Below are 17,505 nucleotides of genomic sequence, written 5' to 3'. Positions count from 1 at the left end.
ACCCCCGAATGGAATCCCTCACAATAGCACAAATATGCAAAACAGGTGTTGCCTCAAGTACACCTGATACAACTAATCAAGGGCTTTAATTGCACCACGTGTGCTTGAGCTGGAACACATGAAATACCTGAACTGGCTAGGGGTTTGTTCAGTGTATGCTACCTGGGCGGGGCAGAAAAAGAAAGCCGTCAATGGCTGCAACTAGATTTCTGAGAAGGCAGGGTGTGAAAAACCCTCGAGTGACTGCAAAAGACCTGCAGCAAGACTTGGTGGCAACAGGCACTGAGGTTTCAGTGAGCACAGTAAGGCGCGTACTAAACGCAGAAGGTTTCCATGAAACAACTCCAAGACGTACAGAAAAGTCTGCTCAAAATCATATAAATAAGCCTCAGAAGGTTTAGGAACTTTTCGGCATGATCAGCGATATGTCTGGAGGGAAGAATGAAGAAAGAACACTCTGTCCACAGTCGAGCATGGTGGTGGCTCGGTGATGCTCTGGGGCTGCTTTGCATCCTCTGGCACTGGAAACCTGCAGCGTGTGGAAGGCAAGATGGATTCATTGAAGTGTCAGGAAATCCTAGGAGAAAACGTCATGCCGTCTGTGATGAAGATGAAACTTGGACGTCATTTAACCAATGATTCCAAGCATACCTGAAATTCCACCAAGGCTTGGTTGCAGAAGAATCCTGAAAGATTCTACAGGGCCATCACAGTCACCTGACTTGAACCCCATAGAAAATCTCTGGTGGGATTTGAAGAAGGCGGCTGCAGCACGCAAACCCAAGAATATTACTGAACTGGAGGCCATTGCTCATGAGGAATGAGATAAGATTCCTCAGGAACGCTGCCAGAAGCTCTGCATCTCGTTTGCAGCAGGTCATAACAGCAAAAGGATGTGCTACTAAGTACTAATGATGCTTGTCATGAAGGGGTTGAATAATTTTGAAACTCAAGAAGTCATTATAAAGTTGCATTTTCAGTTGAATTTGGGGGGAATCATTTGAAGCATTCGCCGTGTTGAACTATTTCAGTCGCTTTTGTTTGATTTGTTCGTTACAAACAGCTGAAAGTTTGTACATTTTGACAATAAACCTGATTTGCAATGGGGGGTGGAATCATTTTGATTGCAGCTGTATACCCTCTGGTACTGATGCTAACCCTCTGAAGTCATTTTTATGCCTGCATTTCTATAATATATTCATTATTTCTCATTCATACCGAATAGAAACCAGTGGAGAAACATCAGGTAAAAAAGGGAACCGTTTAATCTGCTTTCTGTTTCTGCTTTTGTCAGAACGTCTTGCCTTCTTTCTATAAACTGTGAGCGAGAAATTATAATCACCTGTGTAAACTGTGACTTAAAAGATTTAAGGGAGGCAGCCAGAAGTCAACCCGGCTTCAAGAAAGAATCCTATTGGACAAGTTATCCAGCTCACAGAGAAATTCCAGCTCGTTAAAATGCACCCTGGGAATTTCTTGGATCTCTGACGCCCTTAAAGTCAAATGGTGCGCCATCAGCGCTCTGATCTACTTCATGAGTGGCTTTGAAGTGGAAATTAAGAGCATGTTAAACATTTACTCCCTTCCCCTCTACTAGAGCTACTTTCATGTGGTTCTGTCTGTCTGGGAGTTTTTATTTTTTCCAACCAAGTAAGCATGTAAGATCTGTATTTGAACCCTACCGGGCTATTTCTTAATCACACTCTGAAATCTCAGATGGTCAGCACCAAGGTTAGAAGCTTAATGCTCCTTCAAACAGTTACAGGACGCCGAATGGTCGAGTGGCATTCGATCAAGCTTCATAAGAATGCCGCAATCACCGACATGCAATCTGATCAAAACGGTGTCCGATTAGCAGAGTTCCACTTGGCTCCTGAATCAGGTTTCTGATTGTTCCTGGAGGACTCGGGGGAGAGCACTGATCATTATTTCGGTAGCCCTTTCAGTGAAATCCAGTTCCCCACAAGGGTTTGGATCTCTGTAGCTTTTGTGGTGAGACTGCGGTTCACACACTCCAGTGTGCTCCAGCCCTGTGGTGTGCTGCTAGAGCCCACACATACAGAGACAAAGAGTCCGACGCTCAAGGTTTCAGTGTGGTTTCTTGGGCCAGACTCAAGGCCAGTGGAGAAAGTTGTTCCAGATCTTTCTCATAATTAGGTGTGGTTCATGCCTCTGATAGGAAAGCACTCTGCTGGACAGAATCCACTGTTTTTCCTAGTAGACAGAGCCATATATAGAACAAATAAAGCGCAGGGGAAGCAGGATGCCAAGAATAATTATGAATCACCCTTCATTAGGTGATACCATGGACATATGGCCTCAAACCAAAGTAGGAGTACGTTTGGAAGATTAATGACGGAATAATCTAGCGTATCTGCTTAGTTCAGATCTCGGAGTTATAAAGTAAGCTGGAAATAAAGCAACCTTGGCCCTTATGAACCAGTCAGCTACAAAGATAAAAAATTTATTATGCAAATTTGAGATTAGGGTTGAAAGGTCGTAGTTTGCTTCTAAGGACTAGCTTTACGTGATTAATTATCTAACGCTAATCATTTTCTTGAATGATAAGGATCAGCCGAGCCTCACTTTAGGTCTGCAGAGTGTCTACTCTGTCTCTGTCTCTCAGCCATACGTAATAGTTCTCTGATTCTTTGTCTCGAGCCTTGCGACCTGTAATTCGATAGGTCCAGAGCAACACGGCGGTTCACTTAATCCATTTGAGCTCTTACCTGGCAGCGTTCCAGACAGACAGCTTTTAGCTAGATAAAGAGAAGACACATTTATTATTTTATGCTACTAGTAATTGAAGTGGTCCAGGCTTTTGTGAGTTAAATGTAGATGTATAATTTCATCAGCATCTGGAATATCTCCATTTAGTGAAGATCAAGAGAACATCTTCCTAAATATTTATAATACGCAAGAGCAATCCAGGGCTGAATATCAACGGTGGTGGATGTCCTCTCAGTGTCGTAATTTCAGTAAATGTATACTGAATATAAATGTCAATTTTAAATGTATACAAAGTTAACAGAATGTCCTATTTTATTATTATTTTTTTTTTATTTCATTCATCCACCATCTATCCAGCCACCAATCCATCCTTCATACCCACCTACCCGTCCATCAATCACATCTATCCATTCCATCTGTACGTCCATCTATCACATCTATCCATTCCATCTGTACGTCCATCTATCTCACCCACATGCCCAACCATCTGTCCCACCCGTCAATCCATCCCACACGTCCATCCCAACCTCCCATACACCCATTCATCCCATCCATCACAACCACCCACCCATCCAATTCATACCTCCATCCCACCCTCCAGTCGATCCCACCCACCAGTCCATCCATCCATCACGGCCACCCACCCGTCTCACCCAGCTGTCCAACCATCCATCCACCCAATCCGTATGTGTAACCTTATCCAGCAGACCAAAATCTGCTAACAAGGAATGTTACACCCCCTTAAAAAAAAAAAATTAAAAAAAATTTAAGATGGCAAGTGGGAAATGGTTTCAATTTTTTTTTTTTTTTTTTAAATTAATAAGATTTTAATAAGTGTCCAAGATGTTATAGGTTTAATGGTGTGATCAACAGTAGTGTTGGAATGATGCATCTTTCACTGGAAATGTGCATGTAATAGACTTTAAAATGGTTTACGGTGCATAAATGGAAGAGTAAAGCTTTAAAGATACACCACATGTAACTTTCTAGGTAAAAGATACACACAGAAGGAACAGAAGGTGTACGCTTGACAGTACCACCCCATAACAAGGAAAAGTACAGTTTTGTACCCTTTTTTTCCTGCGAGTACATGATCACCATCCAATCTAATACAACTATTTTCAGTACACGACAGAATCTGCTTACATTTTCCCATTGAACCCTTTTCCCAAGGCCTCAGTCTTCCACTTGGAGAAACGTCTAGAATACTGTTCAAAGTGGATTTACACTTAAACCCTTAGATTTGTTGTAAAATTCACCTTTTTGTGACCATCATCATCGTCTATACCAGTATAGCGTAACATTAACAAGTATAACTATCGTAGGACTCGAACAGAGTGTATCGTCATAGCCAGACATCATCATCGCACGTACTTTATAGTAAGCAAAGATTATTATTCTTTAGTTCTTTTGTCCTGGTGTCTCTGAGCAGTTTTCTGGGGGCAGTGGTCTCTGGCTAATATAAACAGGAAGACACAAAAGCCCTCCGGATACTCCGCCCACCCTTATTTTGCTGATCCCGTCCACACGCACTTCCCCCCGCACTCGTCACTCTCGGCCTGCCCTTCTCACCCGGAAAAGGGTGTGCACACGATATTCCAGCTTCTCGCGTCTCTAGTAAACTGCTAAAACCCACCCACACCCACACACACACACACACACACACACACACAAGTCCTTTGTTTGTAAAGGACTTGCAGATGTCATTCAGTCTGGGCAAACAAAAGGTCTGCGTAAACCCAATTGTCATAAAAAGGTCTTAATGAGTCTTTAGAATTTGCGCTGCTCTAACACACCTGTTTGAGCTCATCGGAGCATTGACGCACTGTTCAGGACCTAAACACTTCAACACACACAATCACTTCAAATCAACACAAACGAGTCGCAAAATTAGTTTAACATGCCTTTAATCTGGATTTTTATTGTCGGGTTTTATTGCTTTTTCTTAACAACTCATAGTTTTGATTCGTTGGTACATTTTCTCGGGGTGAAACTGTTCAATTGTAAAATCTATACGGATGAATTAACGTTCATGCAAGTTTAAATAAATAGAATACATTTAATATCATGTTAATAATACAGAATTATATCGAACAGTTATTTTTGTTCTCCTTTTTCTAGTTCTTTGTAGAAATGACGGATGGCGAGAAAATCACTGTAAATCCGAGAAATACGAGGGAATGTCTAGATTTTATTTTATTTTATTTCTAATTGCACACTGTTTTAAAAGAAGAGTATCTATTTATTTATTTGCCAATTGAAAGATCAAGAATTTTATTTATTAAAAAAAAAAAATAAAGAAAAAATGAGCCTAAATCCGAGAGGTTTGAAAAATATTATTGTTGTTATGCATAGTGTGTGTATTTATCTAACGTCAGATTAAAGCATCGTCCAAATTTATAAATGTTAATGTACAGAAATACAGAAAATAAATGGACCTTGAATCAGCCGAGGTGAAAGTCGAGTATCAGGGCAGTAAAGGCTGATGGTGGATTCACGTCATGGCGGTGTCAGAGCTCACCGTCAGCGTTTTAATGCTTTGCTTGCTGAGATCTCTTCTGTTTTGCTCTGTGTGTTGCAGGCTGTCCTTTTACTCCGGCCACTCCTCGTTCTCCATGTACTGTATGCTGTTCCTGGCAGTAAGTACCTATTTATAACTCTATTTGAAAGAAAAAAAACAAACCCTCATCCTACAGCCTCACCAAACGGCTGGGCAGCACCTTAATAACAGACGTTAAACACGGCAGCCTTCTTCTAGCGAATGGGAAAGGTAGACCTTTAATAATATAGAGTGAAGATTACAGCCTTCCTCAGATAACGGCCGTGTCCTAATATTTAACTCAACAACATCTATTCTTAATAGCAATATTTTCCTCAACATGTGTAGTAATTGAAAACCTTCTCAGTCATGTGTATATATTAAAAATGGAGAATACACTCGTATTACGGATCAGATTGTAGTCTTAATGCTCAGTTAAGAACATGCTTTCAGAAAGCACAAGGTCTGTTTAGCATCGTGTTCTCTAACGAGGCAAAATGTGCCTCCGGACCAAACCTTGGAAACACCAGAGTACTGATAAACGCAAAACTCTTAACGGACCAACAATTGAGCCCTGAGGGACACCTGATTTAGATCCATGAATCATTTCCCACTGGATGTTCTTGAAATTGATTTGTAGCTGTAGCTGATGGTGCTGTTAGTACTATGGCTACGATGATCCTATAATCAAGATCACATAATGTGGTTCACATAATGTACAGGGCTCAAGCTTGTTTACTGCAACACAACAACAGGTGGAGGCCAAGAACACTAAGTAGTTAGTTTAGTAAGACAAACGGTATAAATTGTATAAAAGGTACACTCACACATACGGAGATTTTATTTGAATTGCTGCAAGTGGCCGGTCGCTGTACTACGAAGTCACCGTTCCTACTACTGGTTGCCATAGTAACTATCAGATCGACAAATCAGTTTTCTTACCGCTCAAATAAAAAATTCTGAAGGGAGAGCGTTTATATACAATTCTCCAGTGTATATATGCATCATATCCTACGAGATAAAGGAGAAGGAGCGTGAGCGGTTTGCCATTGCGGACATCTGTCTGCGTCGCAGGCAGCATGGCGGCTCACGGATCACGCGTGCTCTACTGTCTTCATTCCCACTGGTAGTCGCTGCACCAAGTCGCTCCAAATTTGCATAAAGTTAAACTTTTCTCAGCTCGGTCACGTCGCTGGACACGCCCACATCGCTGCACACGCCCACATCTAGTCACCAACGGTCGCAGTCGCAGTCGCTCATGTGACCGGCTCTCGTGGAAAACGAACAGTCGCTTTATCGCTGCGAGTCGCTGGATGTCTGAATGTACCGTAACAACGACCTTTAGCTATGAGGAAGTAAAACAAACACAGGCTTTGTATGTGTTTTGTTTCCATGTAACTAAAAGTTGTTGTTATACAAATGTTGTCCTGGTTACACAGCGTGGTCAGAAATGATTGTCTCATCAGAGGCGTCCTAATATAAGAAAATAACAAACATTAAAATTAGACGTGAGTGTTTCAAGAGTATCGGCTGGGTGGGTATAAACGTAGCACGTCTCTTAAATTCTGAGAAAGAGATCCAGTTGTAAACGATATTCCAGCAGTTTTCTGTCCTCTCACTCGGTCAGCAGTGTTTCTTCAGGAGGTTGTAAGCTTCAAATCATTATATCGGGTTGTGCGGTTATTGCGCTGTTCCAGTCCAATGGAGCAGCGTCTTAACCTACAAGGCAACAACACGAACCTCTGCGTTATTATTATTACTATAATAATAATCCCTGCTGTGCTCGTCGGGGTGCTCACACCAGGAGGAGCGAGTTTGTAATAGTCAACATTGACGTGAAGCTTTTTGTAGACGTACCCTCTCCTCTCACAGTGTGTAAAAGGGCTGGGTTTGTTTTTATTTATTTATTTATTTATTTATTTTAACCACACTGTACATTTCTAAATATAGAAGCTGAATCATGGTTTAGAGCTGGGCATATGCCATACAAGGTGTAATCAGTGTAATTGTAATTGCCCATCCCTAAAGAGCACTGTAATTATGGCATAAACATGGACGAGAAGCGTTTCTCTGCCTCCGAGTATTGCAGCAGGGAACGACTCTCTGCAAAGCCAACAGGAAAGACGGCATTTCTTCCGATTTGATTTCCTTCATTACCGCCATCTTCTCTTTTATTGTTATTTCTATGAACTCAGTTTTTTTTTTTTTTTTTTTAAAATTTCATATTAAATCTATCCTCCAGTTCATGCTTATCTAATGCTAGCGTCTCCATATTCCACGTATGAAACTTGGAGTTGTGAAGCAGCCTTTTGTTTTTATTCACCAAACATCTGGAGCACACCAGTTCACATGTGTCAGGCTCCATCCATCACTGATTTTTAAAACAGAACCCCCCCCCCCCCAAGCTTTTATTATTACTATACTTTTATATCACTGCTATTATTTATTTCATTATTAGCCTGCTGCCACGCAAGGCTGTATTACACCAACCTGTTATTGATTATATTACTAAAACCATCTTATTGAGCTTTTTTTGCATTTTGTTTAGTTCATGGAACACACACACACACACACAGTCGTAATAATATTGGTGACGCCTGAAGGCAGTTAGCAGCCGGTTGCTTTAGCGGGGTTTGTTTGCTATCTGACTCCAGCTGCTCCGAATAAACAACAATGAACTGTTCCTGTCATATGACTATGAGTCATGTTTAAAAATATGACAGCAGCACATGCCTGAGTTGGATGGATATCATCTTGACCTGAAAAGCCAGACTTGCCTTTAAAAGTAGCCAAATTAACAATAAAGCCCATTTTGGTTTTGGAGAACAACGCAGACGTGCAGCGGCAGCGAGACGACGAGTCTAAGCCATACTGCACAACGAGACATTTACATGCCTCTCCAACCTGAGAGGCAAACGTCTGACACTTGACACGTCTTAGCTGATTAGATAATTAGGTGTGACGTTTATAAGCCAAAAGTATGTTATATACTGTAATAGCATCATTAGCACCTCTAACTGATCGTTTCCCCCTCTCTCTCAGCTTTATCTGCAGGCTCGAATGAGGGATGAATGGGCTCGACTCCTGCGACCCACAATCCAGTTCTTCCTGATTGCTGCATCTATATATACGGGACTGTCCCGTGTCTCGGACTATAAGCACCACTGGAGTGACGTCCTCACGGGCCTCATACAGGGAGCGATCGCGGCCTTACTGGTGGTGAGTGTCCTTTTCGCCTAGGTATATTATTGTCTGGAACGGGTTCAAAAAGATCTCGGACTCAATTTTGAATTCAGGAGCAAACTCCATTATGCACAATGTCTTCACAAAGGGGTTTTAAAATACTCTTAACCACCGTTTTATGGATCTTCAAGTAACGCACTTAAACTCCACAAGATGCCTGGTGAATGTTATTTACTTTATTTTATTTTTTCAAGTAGGGTGTTGATTATTGCACAGACTATTCGGCTCTTTCTTTAGTTTTACGACGGTCTTAAAAACAACAACAAAAAAAAACGGCATCTACGCTTAATCTGGATTTAGAAAAATCACCATGTCCCATCACTCAGTGCAACCTACAGAGGCAGAATTTAACATACAATCATCCACACTAAAGAATTACTTCAACTGGAACCCATCGGTAGCTGATTATAATCCCCATGTCCTCAATCAGTTCCTGACTTAATTCCCCTCACACGACCTTGCTTATAGATAACGGCACTAAATTTGAGGTTAATTCTTTACACATTCATTTGAATGTAATCTCCGTAACCCGACTAACTAGCAGTTGCTTTTCAGTGTTAAAACTGATGTGTTTGCAGTGCATTATGGGTAACAGTGCCACTAAGAAGTACACTGTACAAACACTTGAAAATAAAGCGACTTGTCAGGATCTGCTCTGATGGGGTCTAGCTCAGGGGGATTTTATCCTAAGCTTGATCGTCTGAACCCCATATATTGATTTTAACATTAAGCTCATTATTTAAACATATCCAGTAATATTTTAGCTGTTTAGTGTAGTCATCGAGCTTTTTATTCCTGGATGGTCCACGCACAGAACACATTATTTCGAAGCATAACTGCGTGACTGAGTTTTGGATTAAGCCCTAGTGACCAGTAGAACTAGCGAACTCCAAGAACTCAGTAATAAACAGAGTAACTTCAAAAGTGGGTCGTGTTTTCTATAAATGTATCGAGAGCTTTCTTTATACAGATGTGCTACCCCTAAAGATATGTGGTTAACATCTTAATGTGACCAGACCCTTCAGTTTTATTACCATCATTTAAGTATTATATGAAGCTTTTATTGTTAATGTGTCATTTCTAAAGTGTGCATGACCTACTGATCAAAATCCTATTTCAGGACTTAGAAATTTATTAGCGAGGACACTGTGTGCTGCCCAGATGTTTCGGTTGTCTGGAAATCTAACTGACCGGGCGCAAATGAACAGTGTAATACATGCACAGGTAATCTAGCTGCCTATAATACAGACAAGTGCGTATACGAGTTCCCAAGGAGGAGACGACTGTGTAGCCGTAGTTCTGATGTGTATGCTTAACGGCAAGGGGACAACGTTTTACTTTTCCCCGACTCTGGGGAAAAAAAATAAATAAGTTGGAACGTCGTGTTTAAGCTACATAATCCCGCTAAGTAAAGATCTGGAAATGTGTGTAGAGCAGCAGGCGCTGGGATTTGGAACCATGTGCTAGAGCTAGCGCATTAAGGTTTACAGATTGCATTTAAAACATGCATATCAAAAAAAAGTCAACAGGAGAGTTAGGGTTCATTTTCATTTCTCGCTGAACAAATGCTGCATTCGAGAAAAAGTCATAACTTGTGATTTCCGACCAGGAAATGACACACACACGAGTATTTGCTTTCGATCAATCAACATACAGATTTAACAAGTGAACACGTCTGTAACGTTAACAAAAGACTAACGGCGGAGGCGTTAAAAATTACGAGTCCCAGTTCCGACTTTCCACTTCAGAGTTAAGTCGAACGCAGCGCTACTCGTCTGCAAAGCGAGTACAAACTGAAGTTCGAGTAGCCCGGACATGAAATCAGCTTTGGGTTAGCGATTTGTCCTCCCCTGTATTTTAAGCAGTGGTCCCACGTGATTATTTTCAGCGCACCTTGTACGAGCGTCATTTTAATAACGCGTTTAATCCTCACGTTTCTCCCTCAGGTCTTTTTCGTGTCCGATTTCTTCAAGAAGCCGGCGGCCGTGCAGAAAGATGACGACATGGTGCACAACACCCTGCAGGAGACGCCGACTAACGGAAACCACTACGACGTCACTAACTGAAGCTGCAAGGAACCCTCGTTCCGCGTCTCGCTGTTCCGACAGCACGGTCTTGTCAGCGCACACTGACTGTGAGGAAGGACCACTGGGGTGGAAACCTGTGAATGCAACCCCTGCTTTCCCCCTCTGCTATGCCCAGACTCTGGGTTCCATGATGCCTTTGGGCTGCTGATGCTGCTTTCCTGTGTATGATGCTAACAGATTTGCTCCTCCGGCAACTTTGTTTTAAAGAACGAAGAAAAAAAAATAACTATTGCTATACAATTTTTTTAATTAAAATTATGTTAAAACACTATGTACAAAAAAAAAAAAAAACATACGCATCATGCTGTTCAAAGAAAGAAAGAGAAGTCATTACAGTTGTGAACCTGAATGTTAATAAATGTGTTCCGTCACCACCGTCTTCATGGGGTCTTTATGAAAAATGAAAGAAACAAACGCATGATAAAGGGAAGGAATCCGTTAAACGGCAGCGTCGTCCCTCACAGGTAAAGACTGGCAGCAAACACAATGTCACGCTTGATCTTCGTGATGCCTGGTGAAAGAGACAAGAAATCGTTTATTTATTTAAAAAAAAGATGAGTTTCAAAGCTTAAGATACATCCGTGTGTGAAATCTGAGGGAATTTCACACCGCTCAGAAATTCAGCCAAAAGTTTACAGCTCATTTCCTGTTCAAATCCATAATGTCCTGAGTCATATTTGTGAATCACTAGATATGTTCACAACTTGATTTATTTTTGTGTTTCTCCTTCCCGTAAATTCAATACAAATAAATCAAACCTTAAAAAAAAAAAAAAAAAAAAAAAAAAGGAAAAATAAAAGAGTATTCTAGCACTTGAAATGTGTCTAGTAAGAACACTAACTACAGGGTGTCCCAAAAGTCTCCATACGTAGGGGGAAGTGAACACTTTTTAGCAAAACGTCTCCAAAGGTTTTCATACTTACTTTATATTAGACAACCCCAATTCCAAAAAAGTTTGGACGGGGGCAACAAAAGTAAGTGTTACTGAAAAGAAAAAGCTGGAGCAACTAGTTATGTTAATTGGGAACCGGTCAGTAAGATGATCGGGTATAAAAAGAGAATCTTATAGGGGCGGCGTCTTTCAGAAGTAAAAATGGCATGGAATCTGGATGGAAGTGTATGTATGTTGCTCTAAAACCTGTATATACTCAGTTTAAACATTTGATGTGTTTATGTTCTATTGTGAAGAACACCTGGGTTTATGAGATTTGCAATTCATTGCATGGGCAACAAAAGGCTGGAAAAGTAAGTGTTCGTAAAAAGAAAGAGCCGGAGGTTAATTGGGAACAGGTCAGTAAGATGATTGGGTATAAAAAGAGCATCTTGGAGAGGCAGAGTCTTTCAGAAGTAAAGATGGGCAGAGGTTCACCAATCTGTGAAAAACTGCATCTACAATTTGTGGAACGATTTCAGAATAATGTTCCTCAATGTTAAATCGCGAAGACTATGAATATCTCGTCATCTACAGTACATAATATGATCAAAAGATTCTGAGAATCTGGAGAAATCTGTGCACAAGGGACGAGGGTGAATATCAATACTGCATGCGCGTGATCTTCGGGCCCTCAGGCGGCACTGCATTAAAAACAGGCCTGATTCTGTAATGGAAATCACTGCATGGGTTCAGAAACACCTCCAGAACTCATTGTCTGAACACAGTTCTCCGTGCCATCCATAAACGCTGGTTAAAGCTCTATCATACAAAGAGGACACCATATGTGAACATGATCCAGAAACACCGACGTCTTCTCTGGGACAAAGCTCATTTAAAATGGACCGAGGCAAAGTGGAAAACTGTTCTGTGATCAGACAAATCAAAATTTAAAATTCTTTTTGGAAACCATGGACGCCGTAAACTAAAGAGGAGAGGGACCATCCGGCCTTTTATCAGCGCTCAGTTCAAAAGCCTGCATCTCTGATGGTATGGGGGTGCAGTAGTGCCTATGGAATGGGCAGGTTACACATCTGGAAAGGCACCATCAATGCTGAAAGGTATATACAGGTTTTAAAGCAACATCTGCTTCCATCCAGATTCCATCCCATCTTTACTTCTGAGAGACTCTGCCTCTCTAAGATACTCTTTTTATACCCAATCATGTTACTGACCTGTTCCCAATTAACCTAATTAGTTGCAAAATGTTTCTCCAGCTGTTTCTTTTCAACACTTACTTTTCCAGCCATTTATTGCCCTGTCCCAACTTTTTTGAGACGTGTTGCGGCCATCAAATTCAAAATGACCTTATTTTTTCCCCATAAAACAGTACATTTCCTCACTTTCAACATTTGATGTGTTTCCTATGTTCTATTGTGAAGAACACCTGGGTTTATGAGATTTACAAATCATTGCATTCTGTTTTTTATTTACATTTAACACAGCGTCCCAACCTTTTTGGAACTGGGGTTGTATATATTTTTTTCAGATAGCATTTAAGAACGCCTTTGACCACAGAAGACATCGAAATCGTCGTCATGGTTGGATCGGGACGCTGTCACAAGGCTGTGATGGACTTTAACAGGAAACAAATTCAAAAAGACTGGAAGAGTTGTGGACCGACCGAGAAGTGAACTTCCACGAACATCCACTGACGGAGGCGCAACGGACGTGGTGCTGGAATACAGAGTCTCCTATGTATGGAGACTTTTGGGGACACCCTGCACATATGAACTGTAGCTTCTGGGATGGAGTATTTTTGTAGTTAAAGGAAGGGAAAGGGGTCATACCGATTGCGAACTTGTTCTCAAGCTCAGTGTTCCCAATGGCCTTGGCCGCTTGGCACATCTGCCTCAGAAGCTCCTCCAGGCGCCTCATGCAGCGGATAATGCTGCCTAAAATTGCACAGAGAGAAAACACAAAAAGCGAGAGAATGAGAAAAGATGAAATTGCTCAATGTCCTCCCTATGGAGTGATAACACGCACCCAGTTCTCTCTTGCTTGATTGCATACCAAGCGAATCGAGTCACTTTCTGGCCTCGGTGCACTTCACTAATTCGCTGTTCACTTCCATTACACGTTGATTTCTTACTGCTCTTTTAAATTTTTTTAAATCAGATTTTTCTTGGAAGAAGTTTCCCCTTTTTTCACCAGAGAGCAACAAACTCAACTAACCTCCTGGATACCCGGACGACGAGGAGCCTGGCTTTATCACGCTACGCCATCAGAACTAGCCGTGCGTCAACATTACATTTCAATATCACAATATTTGTTTAATGTTCAATCACGGTTTACGATATCCCGGTATTTTTAAAGCCAATCGTGTGACGTTTTAAATGTAATCCTTGCTTGTAGTCTTGTCTAATAACTAGTTGTACATCATATCCATTCTTGGACCCTTTCTAAAATACCTTCCATGGACATTTAAAACAGACCGTGTGTGTGCAGAAAACCAGTCAGGTAGTTTTTAGTGATGGAGGCCCTTATTGAATTAAGACGACACGAGACTCGTTTGCTGCCAAGAAAATGTCTGAATGTAACACAAAGCAAATCCAGATGTAACTGATCCAGGCACGTGTTAACATCACAATCATATCGTAAATACTGGTTAAGCTGTTTAGAGCACTGATGCTAAAGGGGCGGGGGGGTAAAAAAAAAAAAAATAATCACCTTCGAAAACGTCGGTCATTTTGCAGATCTGAGAGAAGGTGGCTCCGTTGGCCCAAGTGTACACTACGTCCATGAGGTGAGGACGGAACTGGCTCAGGTAGGCGTCCTCATCCACGTCCAGCTTCGCCTCGGCTGAGACTTTAGCGATGCGCTTGGCACATTCCTGTCGGTCGGAACCATTCGATTCAGGTTAAATAAAATCCCTTTGCTACGGGATGACACGCATGCTGAGGAGCGGATCAGAGTCACTGCAGCAGTTTAGGTGTTTTCTTTTGGCAAACCAAAAGCTGAAAACCTCTTCGGGTTGGTATTTAAGCCAGTGGATTTATTACATCATAAAATACAAGAGCCAATCATTTTGCAGAATGGAAATGGTCATGCAACATCAGAATCTGTATCTTTGTGCGCTTTTCTGTCTTTTTTTTTTTTTTTAATGCCTCCCCTAACGAACGGTGGAGTCATCATGCTTTCAGGTTGTCCATCTGAGATTCTAGTTAGGGAGATGTGTCAAGAACGAGTGATTGAATTTGGTAGGATTTACAAGGAATTATCACCGTAACCTGACGAAGAACTGAGTCGATTTTGGAATTGATCCAAACAGAGTCAAGGTCACAGCAAGGTCAAAAGCCTTGGAATAGTTTTTCTTCAGTAGCTTTTGGCCTGTTCGCCATACAGGGATGCTACTTACATGTACAGGAACAAGACCCATAGTTTTGGCCAGCTAAGATTTTTGCCATTCGACTCGTAATGATATACTTCTATGGAACTTCCACATCATTCCAAATCATTTGTTATTCGAGCTGCGTATTGGGAAAATCTTAAACAGTGGGGGGGAAATGCAACATCGAGAACTGGGATGTAGGGACGTCTCAACTGCACGTGTTGTGGTTTACAAATCTAACATTACCACAGGGTACAATATTATAAAAATATGACTATAAAGTTAAACTGCTTTTAAGTCATTACAGTGATAAAGTACTGAGCAGAACTAGTTTAAGGGTCTAAAAAAGGCCAAGAGTCTACGTTTTGTCTTGGAAATAGGACAGACTTTATGTCTGGAGCATGAAACGTGACCTAAATGCGCCGCCTGTCTAAGCAAACTCCTCCTGCATATTGAGAACAACAGAATCTACAGAAATATTGTCCATCAACATGAGATTTGCAACAGAGAACAGCTTCAGAGACTCCTTTCTCCACTGGAGCGAACCACACACGGGGATCTGAACTCCAAGCTCTCCACTGTAAACAGGTCAGTGGCCGAGAGCAAGTCGAGGCACCGGCGCTGATATGACATGCCGTTAACGAATGTAAACAAGTGAGAGAAACCCCAGCGCTGCATAACACACACACTGTGTGTATAATCCAGACTGAATTTCTGTTACCTGCATCTGTCGGAGTGGGCCTGCTAACTGCTCTGTAAGTTTAGGCATCTCAGTAGCCTAGAGAGAGAGAGAGTGACAGTGGGAGAGAGAGAGAGAGAGAGACACGGGGAGAGAGAGAGAAAAGATGTGACATTTCCACCAAAAGGAACAGAATGCATTAAAAGGAAATAAAATAAACTGACCCAAGGCAACAAAACACATTCTAAGTAAGCTCACTATAAAACTATGAAATATGTAACCACACAACAATAAAAGACCGCACACAAGGAAAATTAAATGCCTGCGTCAGAAACTAAATAAATCTCCGCGTGCTCTGTTCCAGTAGCTATCAAATGACCACGTTTCACGAGTTCCACCCTCGCAGCGAGCCTCGGCGGTGCTCATCAGCTCATGGTTGAACGTTTGTGTTATGACATTTGAGACATGTTGTGCAGAGGCCAACGATCTCAAGACACTCAAACTTGCTTGAACCACTGTATCGTGCCAGGGGAGCCAGAACTGGCCAGAGACTTCATATTAAAGGTGAAGGCAGTGATATTTAAGTCAGAGCACAGTTTGCTGCTTCAATAAAATAATATCTGCTCAGAGGAGAAAGTCCAGGCTAAAAATTTTTTAAGGGGATCAACACCCAATCAGGAACTGGAAGCATCTCGACCCACTCAGTCAGTCATGTAACCCTGTCTGTTCTTTCACTACCATTCAGATGTTCTAGCTCAGGCATGCGTTGTGGGGTAGAGGGGTGTAATCGGGATTCAGATCCTGCAGAAAAGACCATTTTCATTCACGTTGGGAGCTGCATGACTCATTTACTCTTTCGTCAGCAACTGCTTTATATTAATGAGGGTCACTGTGGTTATGGATGTGTTTCTATTTTGACAAATGGAAACAATGAAGTCAGAAAATATCATTGGAAGGAGCCAACAAGTACAACTACTTGCTGAGTGGGTGGGGTTGGTCTGAATTCATTCAACAGTCAGGGGGATTGGTCAGAATTCCGTCCAGGTTTCGAGGGGTTGGTCAGAATTCCGTCCAGGGTTCGAGGGGTTGGTCAGAATTCCGTCCAGGGTTCGAGGGGTTGGTCAGCATTCCGTCCAGGGTTCGAGGGGTTGGTCAGCATTCCGTCCAGGGTTCGAGGGGTTGGTCAGCATTCCCTGCAGGGTTCGAGGGGTTGGTCAGAATCCCCTGCAGGGTTCGAGGGGTTGGTCAGAATCCCCTGCAGGGTTCGAGGGGTTGGTCAGAATCCCCTGCAGGGTTCGAGGGGTTGGTCAGAATCCCCTGCAGGGTTCGAGGGGTTGGTCAGAATCCCCTGCAGGGTTCGAGGGGTTGGTCAGAATCCCCTGCAGGGTTCGAGGGGTTGGTCAGAATCCCCTGCAGGGTTCGAGGGGTTGGTCAGAATCCCCTGCAGGGTTCGAGGGGTTGGTCAGAATCCCCTGCAGGGTTCGAGGGGTTGGTCAGAATTCCCTGCAGGGTTCAAGGGGTTGGTCAGAATTCCCTGCAGGGTTCAAGGGGTTGGTCAGGATCCACAGAAATCCTTCAGAAGCAGGCAGGTTTTTGGAATAAGTGAAATTGGTCAAAATCCATTCCAAGAGTGAGCGAGATTAGTCAAGAGTCCTTGAGGGAGAGGGCAGGGCTGGAGACAATTTCTTCAGGCGTGAGGAATCTGCCTCTCATGAGACGGAAGCCGAACCACTGCAAAACTCACTGATGCTGATCACGTTGTATATTGTCCAGCGATACACTGCTGAACCGATAAACCGCCAGACGTATAGTGACTCCTAGCTTTAATGGTTTTAACAGTCAGTAGGAGACAGAAACACTGGTGTGTGTGTGTGAGAGAGAGAGACACTTCAAATGACCGAGTGCTGAGGCTGAAAGCGGACGAGACATGAGCCGTGCTTTCTTCAGCATGCGTGAGAGAGACGA

At 42.3% G+C, this 17,505-nt stretch overlaps 2 protein-coding genes across 5 annotated transcripts in view; one reads left to right on the top strand and one right to left on the bottom strand.

Moving 5' to 3' along the window:
* Positions 1-10,978, top strand: part of plpp1a (phospholipid phosphatase 1a) — a 32,860-nt gene extending 21,882 nt beyond the window's left edge. For all 3 annotated transcript variants that reach the window (XM_053646045.1, XM_053646044.1, XM_053646042.1), the window contains 3 exons: positions 5,312-5,369; positions 8,312-8,488; positions 10,459-10,978. In XM_053646045.1, the coding sequence (XP_053502020.1) occupies positions 5,312-5,369; positions 8,312-8,488; positions 10,459-10,578 (355 nt within the window). In that variant the 3' untranslated portion in view covers positions 10,579-10,978. The remainder of the gene's footprint in view (positions 1-5,311; positions 5,370-8,311; positions 8,489-10,458) is intronic.
* The window catches only part of mtrex (Mtr4 exosome RNA helicase), a 39,871-nt gene continuing 31,034 nt past the window's right edge, over positions 8,669-17,505 (bottom strand). For both annotated transcript variants that reach the window (XM_053646041.1, XM_053646040.1), the window contains 4 exons: positions 15,583-15,639; positions 14,201-14,363; positions 13,321-13,425; positions 8,669-11,110 (listed from right to left, as the gene is read on the bottom strand). In XM_053646041.1, the coding sequence (XP_053502016.1) occupies positions 11,058-11,110; positions 13,321-13,425; positions 14,201-14,363; positions 15,583-15,639 (378 nt within the window). In that variant the 3' untranslated portion in view covers positions 8,669-11,057. The remainder of the gene's footprint in view (positions 11,111-13,320; positions 13,426-14,200; positions 14,364-15,582; positions 15,640-17,505) is intronic.

The sequence above is a fragment of the Ictalurus furcatus genome, chromosome 16 (assembly GCF_023375685.1).
Source record: "Ictalurus furcatus strain D&B chromosome 16, Billie_1.0, whole genome shotgun sequence".
Lineage (NCBI taxonomy): Eukaryota > Metazoa > Chordata > Actinopteri > Siluriformes > Ictaluridae > Ictalurus > Ictalurus furcatus.
The sequence above is the reverse complement of the archived record's forward strand: the minus strand, read 5'-3'. Positions and strand labels throughout refer to the sequence as shown.